Here is an 18718-nt window from a genome sequence, read left to right on the forward strand (position 1 = left end):
CTCATCGCAGTCACCGATGACATCAGGACCCTGATGGAAAACGGAGAGACAGCCGCTCTCATCCTCCTGGACCTCTCGGCAGCCTTTGATACCGTCTGCCACCGCACCCTAATAACCCGCCTCTACAACACTGGGATCCAAGGAAAGGCCCTGGACTGGATCACATCGTTCCTCTCCGACAGAACACAGAGAGCCCGCCTCCCTCCCTTCTGCTCCGAGGCCACCAAGATCATCTGCGGCGTACCCCAAGGCTCTTCACTCAGCCCAACCCTCTTCAATACCTACATGAGCCCCCTCGCCACCATCGCACGCAAACACCACATCAACATCATCTCCTACGCCGACGACACCCAACTGATATTCTCCTTCACCAAAGACCCATTCACCGCCAAAACCAACTTCCAGGACGGAATGAAAGATGTCGCAGAATGGATGAAGCACAGCCGTCTGAAGCTCAACTCGGACAAGACTGAGGTCCTCATCCTTGGGCAATCCCCATCCGCCTGGGACGACTCCTGGTGGCCCACGACACTTGGGCACCGCACCGACACCCACGGACCACGCACGCAACTGGGATTCATCCTGGACTCCTCCCTCACGATGACCAAGCAAGTCAACGCAGTCTCGTCCTCATGTTGCAACACCCTGCGCATACTCCGAAAGATCTTCCGGTGGATCCCCATCGAAACCAGAAAGACGGTCACCCAGGCCCTCGTCACCAGCCGACTGGACTACGGGAATGCCCTATACGCAGGAACCACAGCCAAACTTCAGAAACGCCTTCAGCGCATACAGAACGCCTCCGCACGACTCATCCTCGACATCCCTCACCACATCCACATATCCGCCCACTTGAGAAACCTGCACTGGCTCCCCGTCAGCAAGAGGATCATGTTCAGGCTGCTCACCCACGCACACAAAGCTCTCCACAACATGGGCCTCGAATACCTCAACAACCGCCTCTCGTTCTACACCCCCACCCGCCAGCTCCGCTCCACCAGCCTCGCCCTCGCAACCGTCCCACGGATTTGCAGAACCACCACCGGAGGAAGATCGTTCTCCTACCTGGCAGCCAAGCCATGGAACTCCCTCCCCGCACACCTACGACTGACCCAGGACCATCTCAGCATCAGGAAACACCTCAAAACCTGGTTATTCGAGCAATAGCGGCAACCCCCCCACTCCCTTCAGCGCCTTGAGACCCTCACGGGTGAGTAGCGCGCTCTACAAATGTATTGATTGATTGATCTGAGCAAAAACACCGTAGAATACAATTACTATTTGCAAGGCATGCCACAAAAAAATTAGGAAATGTTCAATACATTACTTGCCAATGCTTGATTTCCATAGCTCTGCTCTTCATTGGACTTATGCGCAGCCTTAGAAAGGTCTTCAGGTGGATCCCAGCTGAGGCTCGGAAACCCCTAGTTCAGGGTTTAATCATAAATAGAATGGACTACTGGAATGCGCTCCTACTAGCCACAAATGATTACCATCAGATTAGACTCTAGGTTCTTCAGAACACTGCAGCTCGGCTGGTTCTCAATCTACCGCGAAGATCTTCATCGGTCCCCTTTCTGAAGAGCCTTCACTGGCTCCCCGTAAAAAAGCAAATCCTGTACAAAACGCTATGTTTAATCCACAAACATATGCACGGAAATGGTCCAAAATACTGGTCTCAAAAGTTAACAAGGTATCAGCCTCAAAGAGAACTCTGATCTAGCTCAGAGTCTCTGCTTACATCTCTTAGAATACATACATCTAGAAATGGAGGTCGCACATTCTCTTTTCTTGCCCCCGCCTCATGGAACAAAATACCTCATGACCTCCGCACTATCCCTGAACACAGCTGCTTTCGTAAGAAGCTGAAGACATGGCTTTTTGCAAACTAAGCTCTCCTACTCTCTTGTCAGAGCCGACTGCAAGCGCCATGAGACTCTATGGATGTGATATGTGCGCGATACAAATGTATCTGTAAGAGACACGTTAGTGATAGATTCCTTACCTTAGAATATCCCCAGGCGTCAGACTGGCTCCGGAAAATTTTGCGTAGCAATACCCCTGCGCGCCGGCAGGCGTCGTCCGGGGCTCCGCGTCCGTCATCGGCGTCGTTAGCGCCGGAATGACGTCGTCGGAGTACTTAGACGCCGCCCATGCGCGCTGACGTCAGTTCTTCTTTTTTCCGCGCCAGCTAGCGCAGATCCGGAAAAGCTCTACCCCTTAGTCTTTTTTGACTAAACTTTTTGATCTTTTGATCATTTCTTTGCTCGAGTCTTCGACTCCTACGGTGCCGGTAGGGATGCCTGGGTTTAAACCCTGTTCCAGGTGCGACTGACTGATGTCAGTTACTGACCCCCATCGCCGGTGCCTCAAGTGTTTAGGCCTCGACCACGACGACCGCACCTGGTCCGACTGCCGGGCCCTGACGTCTAAGGCTAGGCGAGAGCGGTCTCGCAAGCGACTGGAGCACCGGCAGTCGGGCCAGCGCCGCTCCAGGTCCCGGTCCGGGTCCCACGGGAGGTCGAGGGACAGGTCGCTGGGTCGGAGCCCACGCAGCTCCAGAAGTGGTCATCGGTCGTCAAGATCCAAGTCCTCAGGTACGAAGCATAAGAGGTCGGAGAGACATCATCGTTCCTCCGACTCACCCCGATGCTCGCACGATGCGGCCGGGGGTTCAAGTGACACCACCCGCGCGGCTCCGCCGGAGTCGCAGTTGGCGCCGCCTGCCCCACACCTTCGGGTCCCTGGGCAAGACGTGACACCGGAGGAGATCAAGCAGTACCTCATGGCCTTGAGGTCCCTCCCTCCTCCGCCGGGTTCCGTGGCGCCTTCGGGTCCAACGGTCCCGGCTGGAGGGCCTAGCGGGTCGGGTGCTTCGGCCTCTGCGCCGCCGGAGACTTCGGTCCCGGCGCCGCAGGCCCTCTCTGGATCCGCTTCCGGATCCGGGTCGTCACCGGTCGACCTTACGGCCTCGCCGACGCCGATCCCACGGGTGTCGCCCCCGGCTATGGGCGCCAGACCCGATCCTACCCCCGGTCCGGTTCTGGCGCCGGAGCGGCGCCGATGGGCGCCTCATCAGACGGCCTATGGAGATTTCTATTTCCATGAACAGGACCCATCTGTTGAGCCTGTACTACAGGAGATGGGTGACGAGGGTGATTGGGAGGGGTCTGAGGCACCTCTGGCACTGGAGTGTCAGTCACCACAGGACTGGACATATGAGCTTGGGGAGGCCAGTGGCATTGACACCTCGCCAGACACTGGATTTGTCTCCCCTCCCACCGTGGCTATGGAGGAGGGGGCTGCTTATAGTTTAGTGTTGACACGGGCGGCCAAGGCCTTAAACCTTGAACTCCCTGTCGCGGCCGTGAGGACTAACCTCCTCACAGAGGTCCTTAAACCGCAGGCAAGCTCCAGTGAGCCTTTGCTGCCGTTTAATGAGGCCTCGTGTGACGTTCTTGTGGGCACTTGGTCCAAGCCCGCCACAGGTCCGCCTGTGGATAGGAACGGGGCCAGACGCTACCGCCAGGCCCCGGGCGACCCTTGCTTTTTGTCCACCCACCCCACCCCCGAGAGCCTGGCCATCCAGGCCTCCACTTCCCAGACCGCATTCCCGACGGCTCCGCCCGATCGGGAATCCAAGAGGTATGAGCAGTTCGGGAAGAATGTGTTCTCGTCCCTCAGTTTGGGACTGCGGTCAGTTAATACCGCATGCCTCTTGGGCCGCTATACCCACACCCTGTGTGACGCGGACGTGCTGCCACAATGTCCGGAGGAGGCCAGGGCAAAACTCACCCAAACCCTTGCGGAGGGTCGAGATGCAGCACGGTATTCCATCCGGTGTGGGCTGGATACCACGGACTCACTGGGCAGGGTGATGGCAACGACAGTGGCGGTTCGACGCCACACCTGGTTGAGGTCCGCCAACTTTTCGGCCGATGTCCAGTCCACTCTGCTGGACATGCCGTTTCATGGCCGTCGCCTCTTTGGCGACAAGGCAGACCATGCGCTTGAGCGATTTAAGGACTCCAGGGCTACGGCCAAGTCCTTGGGCCTCTCGGCCGCTCGCCAGCAATCGGGTGCCTTTCGCTCCTTTCGTGGCCAAGGAAGGGTTGCGCCCCCACACGTGCTGCCAGCCACGCGCCTCAGAATGTCCAACTGCGCGGTCGGGGACAACGGCGCGGCCAGTCCACACCCTCCCCCGCAGCACCTGCCTCGAAACCCTCCTAGTCCGTGCTTTCAGGCCCATGTGACGCCAGTGGGGGGCAGGGTTCGCCATCACCTCTTCCACTGGCGCACCGTCACGTTGGACAGGTGGGTGCTGCAAATCGTCCGAAGCGGCTACTCCCTCCCCGTCGAGGCGACCCCTCCAGCCATGCCACCGCAATTCCACCGCGTGTCGGGGATCACTTGCAACTTCTGCAAGAGGAAGTCACGGCCCTCTTGGCCAAGGGGGCCATCGAGCACGTTCCTGGGCCAGAAGTAGGGTGTGGTTGTTACTCCCACTACTTTCTGGTACCCAAGATGGGCAAAGGGGGCCTACGCCCTGACTTGGACCTACGGAGCGTTATCGGCTTCTTCCGGAAGGAGAAGTTCAAGATGCTGACTCTGGCTCAGGTCTTAGCTGCCCTGGACCCAGGAGACTGGATGGTAGCGTTGGACTTGCAGGACACCTATTTTCACATCCCCGTCCTGCCGGTCCACCGGCGTTACCTCAGGTTCACGGTAGGCCACGAGCACTTTCAATTTACTGTGCTCCCCTTCGGCCTTACCAGCGCCCCACGGGTGTTCACCAAAGTGATGGCGGTGGTCGCAGCCCATCTGCGCAGGTTAGGGGTTTTAGTCTTCCCCTACCTCGACGACTGGTTGTTGAAGGCGGGCTCGCCCCAGACAGTAGTCAGCCACCTCCAGACTACGGCCGATCTCCTGCATCTGCTGGGGTTCTCCATCAATGTGCCAAAGTCACACCTGTTCCTCCCTCACAGAAGCTCCTTTTCATCGGAGCGGTTCTGGATTTGGCGCAGTTTCGGGTTTATCCACCCACACAGCGGGTTCGGGATATTCAGGCGCTGATTCCGATCTTTCAGCCTTTATCCCGGGTCTCGGTCAGGTTGACGCTGCGGCTTCTGGGGCTGATGGCCTCCTGCATCCTTCTGGTGCATCACGCCCGGTGGCGGATGCGGGCTCTGCAGTGGGACCTGAAGAATCAGTGGGCCCAGCATCAGGGCAACTTGTCCAACCATGTCCTGATCTCGGAGGGCACTGCAAAACAGCTGCAGTGGTGGCTCACGGACCGCGAATGGGTCAGTGGCAGATCCCTCTCCCTACTTTTCAAAAGACAGGGAGGTCTCCTATTGAGTCCAATCCGGGACCAGGAGGAATGAGGCAGAAGAAATAAAGGGAAGTCCCTATCTCACCAAACAATTGGAAAAAAGAGAGAGAGACCTTCTGGTGAATAGTGGAGAAGGTACTCGTACTTTGTATCTAAACCTCCTAGTAGATGGTGGAGGGGGTATTCACACTTTGTATATAAACCATAACCACAAGGATAAAAATCACAACAAAATGGATAAATTCAAAATAAAGAATAATCTAAAATACTAAATATAGAAAAATTGTACAATTTATTCAAAGGATAATACATTCATAAAACATTTTCTTTAAAATTCATTTTGACAAAACAATTTTAGTGCCAATAGGACCAGTTAAAAATGTGACAATTCACATAAAGAACATTTAAAATGAATGTTACAGGGTTGTCGACGCAGCGTTTCGGTTTTATGATAAGACCTTCATCAGGACAAGGTTCTTTAACTATCTGTTTTGTAAAGGTAGTTCCAAATTCGCACCACATGGGTTGGTATTGCGATCAACTTCTTCATCAGTATTACAACACTATTGTCCTCATATAGTGTGCAGATCTGGTTTAAGTAAAGATGTTCTTTATGAGTCAAGGGAGCCACCGATCTTTTGTTGATAATAAAAACAACTCCCACTAATATAGGAGTGAGAGATTAAAAGGTACAGTTCGTGGCTGGATGCGCCTATCTCGATCCCGTACGTCAACCGCTTTAATTAATTCGCGTGAAGTGCATCATTTACTTCATGAGTCCCGAATTTACTTGGTCGAGCTCTTAAAATAGTACGTCGGTCTCCTTGCTCCTCTTGACTCTCTCTCTGTATTCAGCAAAGTGAGTTAAGACGCTGCTTTAGTATCGCAGCGTCTCCAGCGTCTTAACTCACTTTGCTGAATACAGAGAGAGTCAAGAGGAGCAAGGAGACTGACGTACTATTTTAAGAGCTCGACCAAGTATTATCCTTTGAATAAATTGTACAATTTTTCTATATTTAGTATTTCAGACTATTCTTTATATTGAATTTATCCATTTTGTTGTGAATTTTTATCCTTGTAGTTATGGTTTATATACAAAGTGTGAATACCCCCTCCACCATCTACTAGGAGATTTAGATACAAAGTACGAGTACCTTCTCCACTATTCACCAGAAGGTCTCTCTCTCTTTTTTCCAATTGTTTGGTGAGATAGGGATTTCCCTTTATTACTTCTGCCAGATCCCTCTCCCTACCCCACCCGGAGCACGTAGTTGCGACGGACGTGTCCCTCCGGGGCTGGGGGGCCACATGGGAGAGGCGGAGATCAGAGGCCTCTGGTCTCCGGCGGAGTCCCGGCTCCATATCAACCTTTTGGAGCTGCGGCCGATTCGTCTTGTACTGAAGGCATTCCTTCCCTCTGTCCGGGGGAGTGTAGTGCAGTTGTTCACAGACAACACCACTGCCATGTGGTACTGCAACAAACAGGGCGGGGTGGGGTCGTGGATCGTCTGCCAGGAGGCTCTGCGCCACTGGCAGTGGCTGGAACATCAGGGCGTGACCCTGGTGGTTCAACACCTGGCAGGTTCCCTGAACGCCAGGGCGGACGAACTCAGCCGACGGTGCATGATGGATCACGAATGGCGTCTGAACTTGGACGTGGCGCAAGGTCTCTTTCAGCAGTGGGGAGAGCCTTGGTTACATCTATTCGCCACAGAAGAGAACGCGCAATGTCATCAGTTCTGCGCGTTGCAGTTTCCAAGGCGGCACTCTCTCGGGACGCTTTTCGTCGCGAGTTGAGTTGCGGTCTATTGTAAGCCTTTCCGCCTATACCACTTCTGCCCAGAGTGCTAAAGAAGATCAGGCGCGACCGGGCCCAGGTTATCCTTGTGGCTCCGGACTGGGCACGAAGATACTGGTATCCCGAGCTACTCAGCATGTCAGTCGATCCCTCGATTTGTCTGCCTCTTCAGGAGGACCTTCTGTCACAGCAGCAGGGGACGGTCCTCCACCCGAACCTGTCCAGTCTCCACCTACAAGCTTGGAGATTGAGCGGCGACAGTTGAGGCCATTTGACTTGCCTCCCGAAGTCTGTAATGTCAATCTGGCAGCCAGGCGTCCCTCCACAAAGTCGGTATACGCCTGCAGGTGGAACAGATTTGTGGCATGGTGCACCGCAAAGGCTGTGGATCCTCTCTCTGCCCCTCTCTCTGAGGTTCTTCTCTTCCTTCTTTCTCTTGCCCACAGGGCTCTGCTCTGGGCACTCTCAAGGGCTACCTTTCTGCCCTTTCAGCCTTCTTAAGGCTACCTGATCAGCCTTCTTTGTTCAAGTCCCCCATTGTCAACAGATTCTTAAAGGGCATCACTCATATGTTCCCTCCTGTTCCCTTCGTGATGCCCCAGTGGGACTTGAATCTTGTACTTACCTATCTAATGTGTGCTCCCTTTGAGCCGCTCCATAACTGTCCTCTCCGTCTTCTTACCTTGAAGACTGCTTTCCTGGTTGCCATGACCTCTGCCAGGAGAGTGAGTGAGCGCCAGGCTCTTTCTTCTACACCTCCTTTCCTCTCTGTTCATCCGGACAAGGTTGTGTTGCGGACGAGACCTTCGTTCCTACCCAAGGTTTTCACGGCCTTCCACATTGGGCAGTCCATTACCTTGCCCACCTTCTTTCCGCCTCCGCATCCCTCGAAAGAGGAAAAGAGGCTCCACCGTCTGGACCTAAAACATGCGCTCTCTTACTATCTGGATCGCACACGCCAGTTCCGGGTGGATGACCAACTCTTTGTCGGTTACGTGGGCGCTAAGAAGGGAAAGGCGGTGCACAAGCGGACCATCTTGCGGTGGATCATCTTGTGCATCCAGGCGTGTTACTCCTTGGCAAAGAAGGAACCCCCTGTGGGTCTACGGGCTCATTCTACTCGGGCCACGGCCACTACAACTGCCCTGGGCCGAGGAGTACCCTTGCAGGATATTTGCCAGGCAGCTACCTGGGCCTCGCTGCACACGTTTGCGAGACATTATTGCCTGGACAGCCAAGTCCGGAGGGATGGCTTCTTTGGCTGTTCTGTCCTCCAGGACTTTCTGGTGTGATTATTGGTTCGCAGACCCACCACCGGGGTTGGTATTGTTGGGGTATCTATTCTAAGGTAAGGAATCTATCATTAACCTGTGTCTTTTCGATGCACAAGTTACTACTTGTGTAAGGATATATCTGTGAGAGACATTAGTTAGTGATAGATTCCTTACCGACCCACCCATCCTCCCCGTTCTGCAAACCGATATCTAGGGTTAAGGTCATCCCCTTTCAGGACCCTAGTTTCATTGCACCAGTGTTGGTTCTATCATGGCTCTGCGTATTTGGCTCGGAAAAGCTGTGTATCAGAACTGACGTCAGCGCGCATGGGTGGCGTCTAAGTACTCCGACGACGTCATTCCAGCGCTAACGACGCCGGCGACAGACGCGGAGCAGCGGACGACGCCTGCCGGCGCGCAGGGGTATTGCTACGCAAAATTTTCCGGATCCAGTCTGACGCCTGGGGATATTCTAAGGTAAGAAATCTATCACTAACTAATGTCTCTCACAGATATATCCTTACACAAGTAGTAACTTGTGCTTCTGACTTGACTTGACATTTTATTGTTTTATTTTAAAGTTTCTCCTATGTATTACTGTTAATTTATTTTATAGAAACTATATAAAATTAATAATTTTTAAGTATGTAATCTGAAGTCGAGCTCATAATGACCACTGTAGCATTTGCATGCAAAGTGTTTGTTTTAGTTGTCTATATGATTAGCTGCATTATGTACTTTCTGCCTTATTAGAGCTTGGCTGGTGCAGGACATCCCTCAAAAGTGGCAAATGTCCCACCCATTGTATTAGGAGCACATTATATCATGCCACTTCGAATGCAGAGTAAGCAATGTCCTCTGCTTTTTTGACTGGTGTCCCATTTCGCCAAAGACTGAAGACTCCCCTTTGCCTTGTAGCCAACAGAACCAGAGTGCAACTCAAGTCTAAAGAGATTTTGATTATGGGTAATGAACCAACTTCAGCAATAACAACTATTTTGAAATTAAAATCTTCCAAGACAATATTTCGTTTTGCTACTAAACTGAATCGACGATCGGTATAAACATGACCTGTTTTGCATATATGATTTGCCATCACTGTCTTGCTACTTCATAGAACTGTCATTAACAGGTGTTAATATTATTCAGCTAAGTCGATCTCCAAGAAAATAAGAGCAGGGCAGGCCCGGCCCCATCACAATATAAAAGCCTCACCTTCCTGTTACATACAAAAGTTCAGAGCAAATACAATAATTCATCTTACCAGTATTGCAATTCTCTTTCTGTTCACTGTTATTAGCATGGATAATTTCACCCTATTAGCATATACCAGACAAACTCAGAGAAAGGTTTGAGATTTGTTAATTATTTTGACGTGAATTTGGCACGTGAATTTAGTTTGTAGAGTTCAGTTTGTTTTAATGTATTCATAATATGCACACATTCCCTTTAGGTGGCCTGGATGAGGCCCTGTACAATGTAATAGCAATGGCACGAGAGCAAGAAATCCCTTTTATCTTTGCACTTGGAAGGAAAGCACTTGGTCGATGTGTAAACAAGCTGGTCCCTGTTAGTGTCGTTGGAATCTTCAACTATTCTGGTGCTGATGTAAGTAATTATTGTGAAGTTTAACAGTGTGAGAGAACTATTATACCCCCATTTCCTACTTTACTGCTGATGATGAATGACTTGGACGTCATTTATTTTTCTAGACCAGTTAACTTTGTTAAGATGGGTTTCTGCAAATATTTGTTAAAGATCAGCAAACTTGAACATGTGTATTTTCTCTTTTGCATTTAATTTTTGGTGCCCATCCACTGCATAGGTCTCAAAAAATGTGAGGTCATTTGTCAAGATCTTTATACATAACTGTGTAGGTTAAAGTGTTAACATATCATGCTTTGTCTCTGCCATGAGACGTGGTTGGTGGTGAAGCTGTCCTGGGCCGCTGTGACCCTCTACATGCACATTCTAGCTTCATTGCCTTCAATGGGCTCTACAGATATGTACTACATTATCCATTGTGGATCGGTGTAGTACTGATTATTATGAACAGTATATTAAGTATTCATTATTTGCTTTATACGTACTTTAGCCAGCATGTTTTGTCTGTTGCGTGGCTTGTCATTTTCTGAGCAATTATGAATAGAATGGCCTTTATGAAGAGAATGTTTGGTCATATGCCTTATTCTCTGAGACAACTTATTTATGTTATGGCAGGATGAAATATATTTATTTTTGCTATGTTATAAAGCACGAACATCACCCAGGGACATTAGAGTGCCTTACATGAAAGAGGACTTGTGTACAGGGTAGCAGTTTTTACACATAAACAGATAAGCAAACAGGGCAGGAAAGTAGGATTATTTCAACAAGAGTTAGCCAACTGTTTCTAAAGAGGGAAGGAGAGAAAGTGATTTATTCATTAGCCAGATTCTTTCATATGAATGAAACGTAAGCAAATTAAATAAAGTGTGTTTCAAGTAGGTGGATTTTGAGCTCTTATATAAAGCTTGAATGATTGGGTCCTGAACAGGGATGGTGGAAGAGAGAGTTACAAATCCATTTTGTACGCTCTGAGAAGGTCTGTTTCATACAACATTTATTGTTCGAGTGTAAGAGGTTCTGGGAGAAGGGATTCAGATTTCCTTGATCCCTGCTGGGTGGCAGAGATTTTCTGTTTGTCAGGTAGGAGGGAGAAGATTCATGAAGGGCTTTGTGAGTGACTCCCTGGTATTCGTCAGAGCTTATCAGCCCTAGATAACGATCACAAAAATCTCAGGAAAGCTCGGAAGAATTACATAGCCACCCAAATCGATCAAGCAGATAATACATCTAAAACGTTGTTTCACATTCTTAATACGCTGACCAACCCCAAAGCTTGCAATCCGGAGGAAGAATGTTCCCAATCCCTATGTGACAACATTGCCGACCATTTCTCACAAAAAATTGAGGAAATCTATAACAAAATATCCTCTTCTAATAATAACTTCAGATCTAACACTATGCAAGGATCCCCCTATCGCCCCAGTTTGTGCACACTGAAAGATTTCCCTCTCCTCACCATATAAGATACAGAGAACCTACTAAAATCTGCAAAATCCGGTTCCCCTCTAGACCTTATACCAGCCAAAAGCATAAAAAAACTCGCTACCGAACTGGCGGAACCTCTATGTCCTGTTCTCAATTGCTCCATTAGCCAAGGCATACTTCCCAAAGAATAGAAAACTGCACAGATCATGCCAATCAAGAAAAACGACAAATTACCATTGAATGTTGTCACAAACTACCGACCCATCTCATTGCTTCCTCTATATAGCAAATTGCTAGAAAAACATATCAATAAGCACCTTTCAGCCTTTGTGGAGTCCTCTAACTGCCTTGATATTTCTCAATCAGGGTTTCGCCCCCGGCACAGCACTGAGTTGGCCTTGGTCAATGTAGTAGATGACATTCGTATGCAAGCGGACGCAGGCCGAGCAGTAATTCTTATACTGCTCGACCTGTCGGCCGCTTTTGATACGATTTCTCACCAGATCCTGCTAGACAGATAACTTTATATTGGCATTAGGGGCTTTGCCTTTGAATGGTTGAAGGACTTCCTCAAACACAGAACTCAAACAGTTAATTTTGGACCATTTAAATCTAACACCACAATGGTAACTAAAGGGGTTCCTCAGGGCTCTTGTCTCAGCCCAACCCTATTTAATGTGTACATCGCCCCCCTAGCGTCACTCCTCAGGAATATGGGTTTTAACCCAATTTCCTACGCAGATTATGCACAACTTCTCCTGTCTTTTGACAAAAATAACCCCAACATCCAAGATACATTTGCTAATGGAATGAAGGCAATCTCTTCCTGGATGAGCTGCAATTTTTTGCAGCTCACCACAGGCAAAACGGAAATCATGCTCTTCAAAGATGCCACGTTTAGCTGGGCCCCCAGGTGGTGGCCTGAAGAACTCGGCGCAGTCCCTACGCCCAAGCCAGTAGTTCAAAACCTTGGTGTTCTTCTTAATAACAACTTGAACATGGATGAACACATAGGTGCCACTAAACGAGCATGCTTTCATGCTCTTAGTCTGTTAATCAAAGTTTTCCATTTTCTTCCCTCTTCCACACGAAAGACTCTTATCCATGCACTAGTACTTAGCCGCCTGGACTTCAGCAATGCTTTGCTGATTTCCGCAAAGGAATCTGCTCTCCAGAGCCTGCAGGTTGTGCAAAACACGGCGGACCGTCTGACTACGAGTTCCCCGTATCGTACCCCCTCCCTTCCTCCCCTACGTAAACTTCATTGGCTTCCCATTCGTAAAAGAATACACTTTAAAATCTGTTGTATAGTATTCAAAAGCTTAAACCAACTGGGACCAGCCTATCTCGCCAACAAACTGTCCAAATATACCCCCTCACCTACTCTTCGTTCGGAAGGGAAAGGTCTTCTTGTTATTCCCCACATTAAACAAACCAGAATGGGAGGCAGATCCTTTTCCTATCTTGCCCCCAAATTCTGGAACGATCTTCCCCTGGACATCCGCTCTTCCCCAAACTATTTGATTTTCAGGAAAAAACTAAAAACCTTCCTGTTCTAATTTGGGTCTACCTTCCTACTATCCACTACTTCCCTCTCAGTATTGTCCTAGCGCGGAGATACCCCCATTTGGGGTGATTCAGGCGCTCTATAAATGACATAAATAAATATAGGAAGTCTTGAATTGAGCTCCAACAAGGAGCAATTTGTGAGTTAGAAGGCTGGTGCTGATGTGTCAAACGTTTTTATGATCTCTGACAAATTTTGTCCTTATGCAGCACTGCTCTGAAGAAGACCAAGTTGATTTTTGGTATTCTAGAGAAGAGTGCGTTCCTATGGTTCAGTCTATAGAGGATAGTTTGTAAGTCTTTTTTTGGAAGTAACTGCCTGATACCGCAAAAAAGTCTAGTTTGTTGTTGCTTGTCGCTCTTGGCCATAGCTCTAGACGTCAGGATGGTTAAGGCGGTCGTCCCGGATAAAGTCCACCTATTTAGTGTTCGTCACTGTTTACAGTTTGGTGGCAGGGGAGAATGTATCCACTTTTTAAAGGAAAGGCTGCATCATTTTAGATAGATTAGTAGAAATGTTATTTTAGATAGGTTGAGTTTTAGATGTTAGAGTGCTTTTAACTTTTGGATTTTAGTCTAGATGTAGGAGAGCAGAAGAATGTCTTTTAGCTTCAGATCGATCTTGGTATCATGTACATACTCGTGATAAAAAATCCTAGAGTTATTGAGAATCTTTTTACTTCTTGTGGTCACAGTATAAGTTGAACAGGGTCGGAAATAGGATTCAGCCCTGTGAATCCCTTTGTTGTAGGTCGAGCTTCCTAGAAAAGAGCACCCAACTTTAACTATTTTTGAGTGGAGGTGAACTAATCTAGAATTATCCTTCAGTGCCCAGCTGTTATTGCTGGATGTTAATCAGAGCGGGGTGCTGGACTGTATAAAAAGTGTCTGAAAGGTCAATGAGCACAAAACGGCAGCAATTGTCAGAGTCTAGGATACAGAGCGTGTTGTCAACAATTTGCTGACGGGCAGTTCATGTGTGAATCCAAATTGAGGGTAAGGTATTGAGGAGGTTCTTTGGATGCATGAAGAAAGTTGGGTAGCTAGACAACTTTCTGCTACCATTACTAGGAAGGGGATGAAGAAGGAAGGGTGGAAGTTATTCAGATAGTTTGCATCTAATGAGGTGTTTTATTTTTCAAGAAAGGGAGAGACTTGACCAGTTTTTAGGCTGTTGGGAATATGATTTTTTTCAAGAGAAGAGTTTACCAATGCTGACTAGTAGGGAACAAGCTGATTGGCAGTAGTTTTGCTTATAGGAGTAGGTATAGGATCACAGAGGTGGCTAAAGGGTTTATCTTTGGTAATGGGCTTTAGAAGCTCAGTCTCCAAGACTGTCGAAATGTGGCCAGGTGATTTTGCTTTGAGCTAGATTAAAACTGATGAAGTGGTCAGAAATTTAGACGAAGACATAGGTCAGTAAACTTTACTTTCTCATCAGAGACATTTACAAAGACTTAATGTTCGGGTTCTGGCACAATTGTTGTGGTCTTGGTACACTGGTTATTATATAGATTCATGACATCAAATAGGAAGTTTTGGTCACTTCATACTCTATTTTCGACCTTTCTCAAACATTTTCTTTCCACACATAGATCTTCCAAGAAGTGTGCAAGTGAGGTTTATGACTGATTCTTCTTGATCTTAGAAGCAATTTGCTTGATTAGGGATTTCATGCCCTAGTTGTATTCATCCATCGTGGAATTATTGGCTTGCTTAGGGTCCGGTTTGAGTTATCAAGCGTAAAAGAAATTGAACAAACTGATTACTTTCAGTTTTAGTTTCATGATCAACTGTGTTGAAAGCATGCTAATATTATGCTCTACTTTCTTTATTTCCTTTCCGGCAACTTTCTAAAAATATACTCATAAACTAACTTTCCCATGTTACACATGGAAAAGGTCAACAATCCATCAGTGAACAGACCAGAGTGTCCTCCCGTTCCATAGCTGAGGACGTCACACAAGCGTCAACCCCGTGCCGTCCCCCTTATCCTGGAGCTGGGGTGACTATGACCCAGATGCAGGCATACTACCATGCTCTACATTCCATTTTTGGATCCATGCCTTCAGGCCCCAAGGAGGTAGAGCATACTCTGACTGGGACCACGCCGGTGCGTTCAACTTCGGCACCAGTCCGAGGCCCAACTCCATTCCTGGAGACGACACTGCATCAGTGCACAGTCCGGTGCGGCGTCCAACTGAGAAGCTAGCGTCATTGGACAAAGTCTTAGAGATTGAAGTTGATATAACGTCGCCCCAACATCGGTCGGTGCCGAAGACCCAACATCGGTCGATGCCGGAGACCGCGCTGTTGGGCACTCGTCTTCTCCTTTGCACCCCGGAGTCGAATGCCATCTCTGTTGCTGTTTCCCCAGATTTTCAAGGTTCTTCTGGAGTTGGTGACGCCAGCATGTCAACCGCTTGGTTGGTCCTGTCCAAGCTCGTATGGAGGATCCTTGGACTGCATTGGGTGAGGATGGTGGTCTGCATCCCTTCCTTGTTTTTGACCTGCTTTCTCCACCATGAATGGCAATTGGGGCTAGTGCAGAGGATGTGAAGAGAGCTGTTAATATCTTACAGTTACAACTATCTTCTGTGACTTTTGATCCCTTAGTGGATCTGCTTCATCAGGGTGCAACAGTGGAGAGGCTCTGTATGATATTTTACTTGGAACTTGGATGAGGCCAGTGACCGGAGTCTTTGTAGATCATGCCATTTCCCTTCGTCCTGTTACAGATGACCCTGTCTATCTTTCTTGACACCCTGCCACTAAGAGGCACGTGGTGCATACTGCATTGGCTTTGCCGGCTCCAGATGTTGCTCGCTTGCTTCCACCGGGTAGGGAATTCAGGTGGTTGGAATTGTGTGGCCGAAATATCTTTTCTTCAATTCGGCCTTGAGGTCGTTAAACATGTCATGTGTCTTTGGAGCAGCTTCTTAAGCTTTATGGGACTCTGTTGCCCGTCTGTATCATTCCCTTCCTGAAGGGATCAGGTCTGAACTCTTTCAACTTGTGCAAGATGGCCATGATATGGCGAAGTTTACCATCAAGCCTGCTGTGGACACCACCGATTCTATTGGTAGGGCCATGGCTTGGTCTGTTGCTCTTCGTAGTCATGCTTGGTTGCATGAGTCCAATTTCCCTGACAGTATGTAGGAGAGTATGACAGATATTAATAAAATTAACTTTTTTTCGGCATACATGCCTTAAAAGTTATTGCATACAAATGATTAGAAAACAGGTGAATTCAGATAAGTAGTAAGCAACTTTATAGTAATCATGATTATGCCATACAAAACTATCAACTTTTTATAAAGGTTATGATTCAATACAAAATAAGAAGTTGATATATATACATAAGGCTAAAATGACCAGAATCACAATGGTACTATTTAAATATTAAGATATTAAAACACTGTGCTAAAATACCAGTATTTAAAAATCACTTCCTCCACAATGTGCAATCAAGTGTTAAATAACCTCTCTGAGATACATTACATCTAAAACATATGTGATCGTATTTCCATAGCAACAATATACTTAAAAACTGTAGGCAGTTCAGTACAAGACATAAGCCCGTTTCATTCTGAGCTCCTTTCTTGCGCCGTTTTCCTAATGCCCCACATGTGACTGAGGCACTTGCATTCGCAAGGCATTCCGGTAGTTCCACATGCCCATTTGCTGGCAGATTGGTTTAATCCATTTTGATCTCAAGCACTCACGTGCAACGGACTCCATGGGAGCCTTGCATCCAGAGCAGTTGCTTGGGCTTAGAACTTTGGTTTGCCACCTGGCTCTCAATTCATTCACAGGGAGGGTGCAACGTCTGAACTAGATATAGAATTTCCTATCATGAACTACTTGAATTAGATCAAGATAGGGTTCCAGGAAACTAATCTGTTTGTGCAGTAGGAATTCTGTGGTAAGTTTACCCAATCGGTCCTACTGGAATCTGTTTGTATGACCCATTCCCAGTAGTGCCGCATTATTGAGTCTTTTTGGAGTGGGGGGGAATAAGATTTTTCCCAAGCTTCCCGGAGCCCTATATTAGACAGAAGCCTCCTTGAGGTGCTTAGCCACCTAACCTTGTTGGAGGTATCTAGACTGATAAATTCTGCCAAGGCTTCAGCATAAGGCGCTAGCTCAGGGGTCCTCTTGATTCTAGCCCAAAATAAACAAGGAAAGAGCTTTACTATGTCACTGAAGGAGCGGCGACCTATATCTAGCATTTGAGGGTAAAGTGGGGTGCTGTGGGGCAGCATCACTTGGTTCCTCAAGACTTTCTTCTCCAATCTAGTGAGCTCAGTTATCTGATCAGATCCATATAGGGCAGAGCTGACCGCTTTTAAATCGTAGATCTGTAGGGCAGCATTGACTGGTCTGTTATAAGAAGAACTGCTTTCTTCCCCCAGTACCCCTGTTATGCCCCTATGGTTCAATACCATATTTGTTGCGTGGGGCTTCCAGTTTATTTTCTGCAACAGTTTGACCCCTAAGTAATCGAAGGTGCTTACCCTTTCCAGGGGGTGGTGCCTCCTAGAGTTGGCCTGCCTTTATATGATTTATGAGGATTAAAAGACATGAATGTAGTTTTTGAGGTATTTATTTCAAGACCCCGACTGTCACAGAAAAGTTTGAATCTGTTTAGTAATGGCTGTAGCCCATCTGGGGTTTTTGACACCAGCAGGGTGTCATCTGCAAACAGAAGGTTCACTACCTTTTCCCCGCCTAAAGATGGTGCATGGGCGGGCTCTTATGATGGAAAGCTTACCACTTCATTAATGGACTGGGAAGAAAGAGTAGGAGCCAGAATGCAACCCTGTCTGACTCTCCTGCTAACCATGATACGATCTGTGAGTTGCCCCTGTGTGCCCCATCTTATCCTGGCAAAGTTGTGTTCATGTAATCGGATGATCAAATTGAGCATTGGAGGTGGAATTCCCATGTCTTTGAGCACTTGCCATAGCTTCTGTCCAGGAACTAAATCAAAGACAATCTTCAAGTCGATAAAAGTGAAGTACAGACTACCCTGGCCAATAGCTATGACTTTTCAGTAAAGAAGCTGAAACCAGAATACCTGGTCAATAGTCTATTTCTTTTCTCTAAAGCCTGCTTGAAAAGGTGATGTAATAGCATTTTAATCGGTCCATGCCTATATCTTAAGTAGGAGACCTCGACTAAAGACTTATTACAGCACATCTGTCAGGCTAGTGGGCCTATCGTTACAGGGTTGGCCTCTGTCCCCCTTTTTATATATTGGGAACACCTCCGCCCCCTGTCTTGACCCTGGGACGGGTGCCCCGCTTGCTATGGCATTTGAAAGTAGTAATATACAGCAAGTCTAGTTAGAAATGTCTGATAAGAAAATGTCCCCCGGAATACCATCTGGCCCTGGGGCTTTGGCCTGTACTATTCTTCCAATTGACTCCTTAATCTCACTAGGGGAGAAGAAATCTTTACCCTGGGCTGGGGAGGCCATGGGGCGTCCTCTATGACGAACAGAGCGTCAGCGTCTGAGTAAAGCTTGTTAAAATGGTCATACCAAGCTTTGGCTGCAATGTGGGTAGGGAAAGGATGAGCCCCTGCTTCATTACCCCAGACAAAAAAAGATCAGAATGTTTTAGAGTCTTTGGTGGCAAAATCTTCCTTAAGTAGTTGCCAACGAGATTTGTCCCACTCCTTCTTGGTATGTTGGATGGCTGCCTTATAGCT

At 47.9% G+C, this 18718-nt stretch overlaps 1 protein-coding gene across 4 annotated transcripts in view; it reads left to right on the top strand.

Annotated features, from left to right (window-relative positions):
* The window catches only part of SECISBP2L (SECIS binding protein 2 like), an 877433-nt gene that overhangs the window by 679847 nt on the left and 178868 nt on the right, over window positions 1-18718 (top strand). For all 4 annotated transcript variants that reach the window (XM_086958273.1, XM_086958272.1, XM_086958274.1 and 1 more), the window contains exon 16: window positions 9858-10012. In XM_086958273.1, coding sequence (XP_086814399.1) covers window positions 9858-10012 — 155 coding nt within the window. The remainder of the gene's footprint in view (window positions 1-9857; window positions 10013-18718) is intronic.

The sequence above is a fragment of the Lissotriton vulgaris genome, chromosome 2_1, assembly GCF_964263255.1.
Source record: "Lissotriton vulgaris chromosome 2_1, aLisVul1.2, whole genome shotgun sequence".
Classification (NCBI taxonomy): domain Eukaryota; kingdom Metazoa; phylum Chordata; class Amphibia; order Caudata; family Salamandridae; genus Lissotriton; species Lissotriton vulgaris.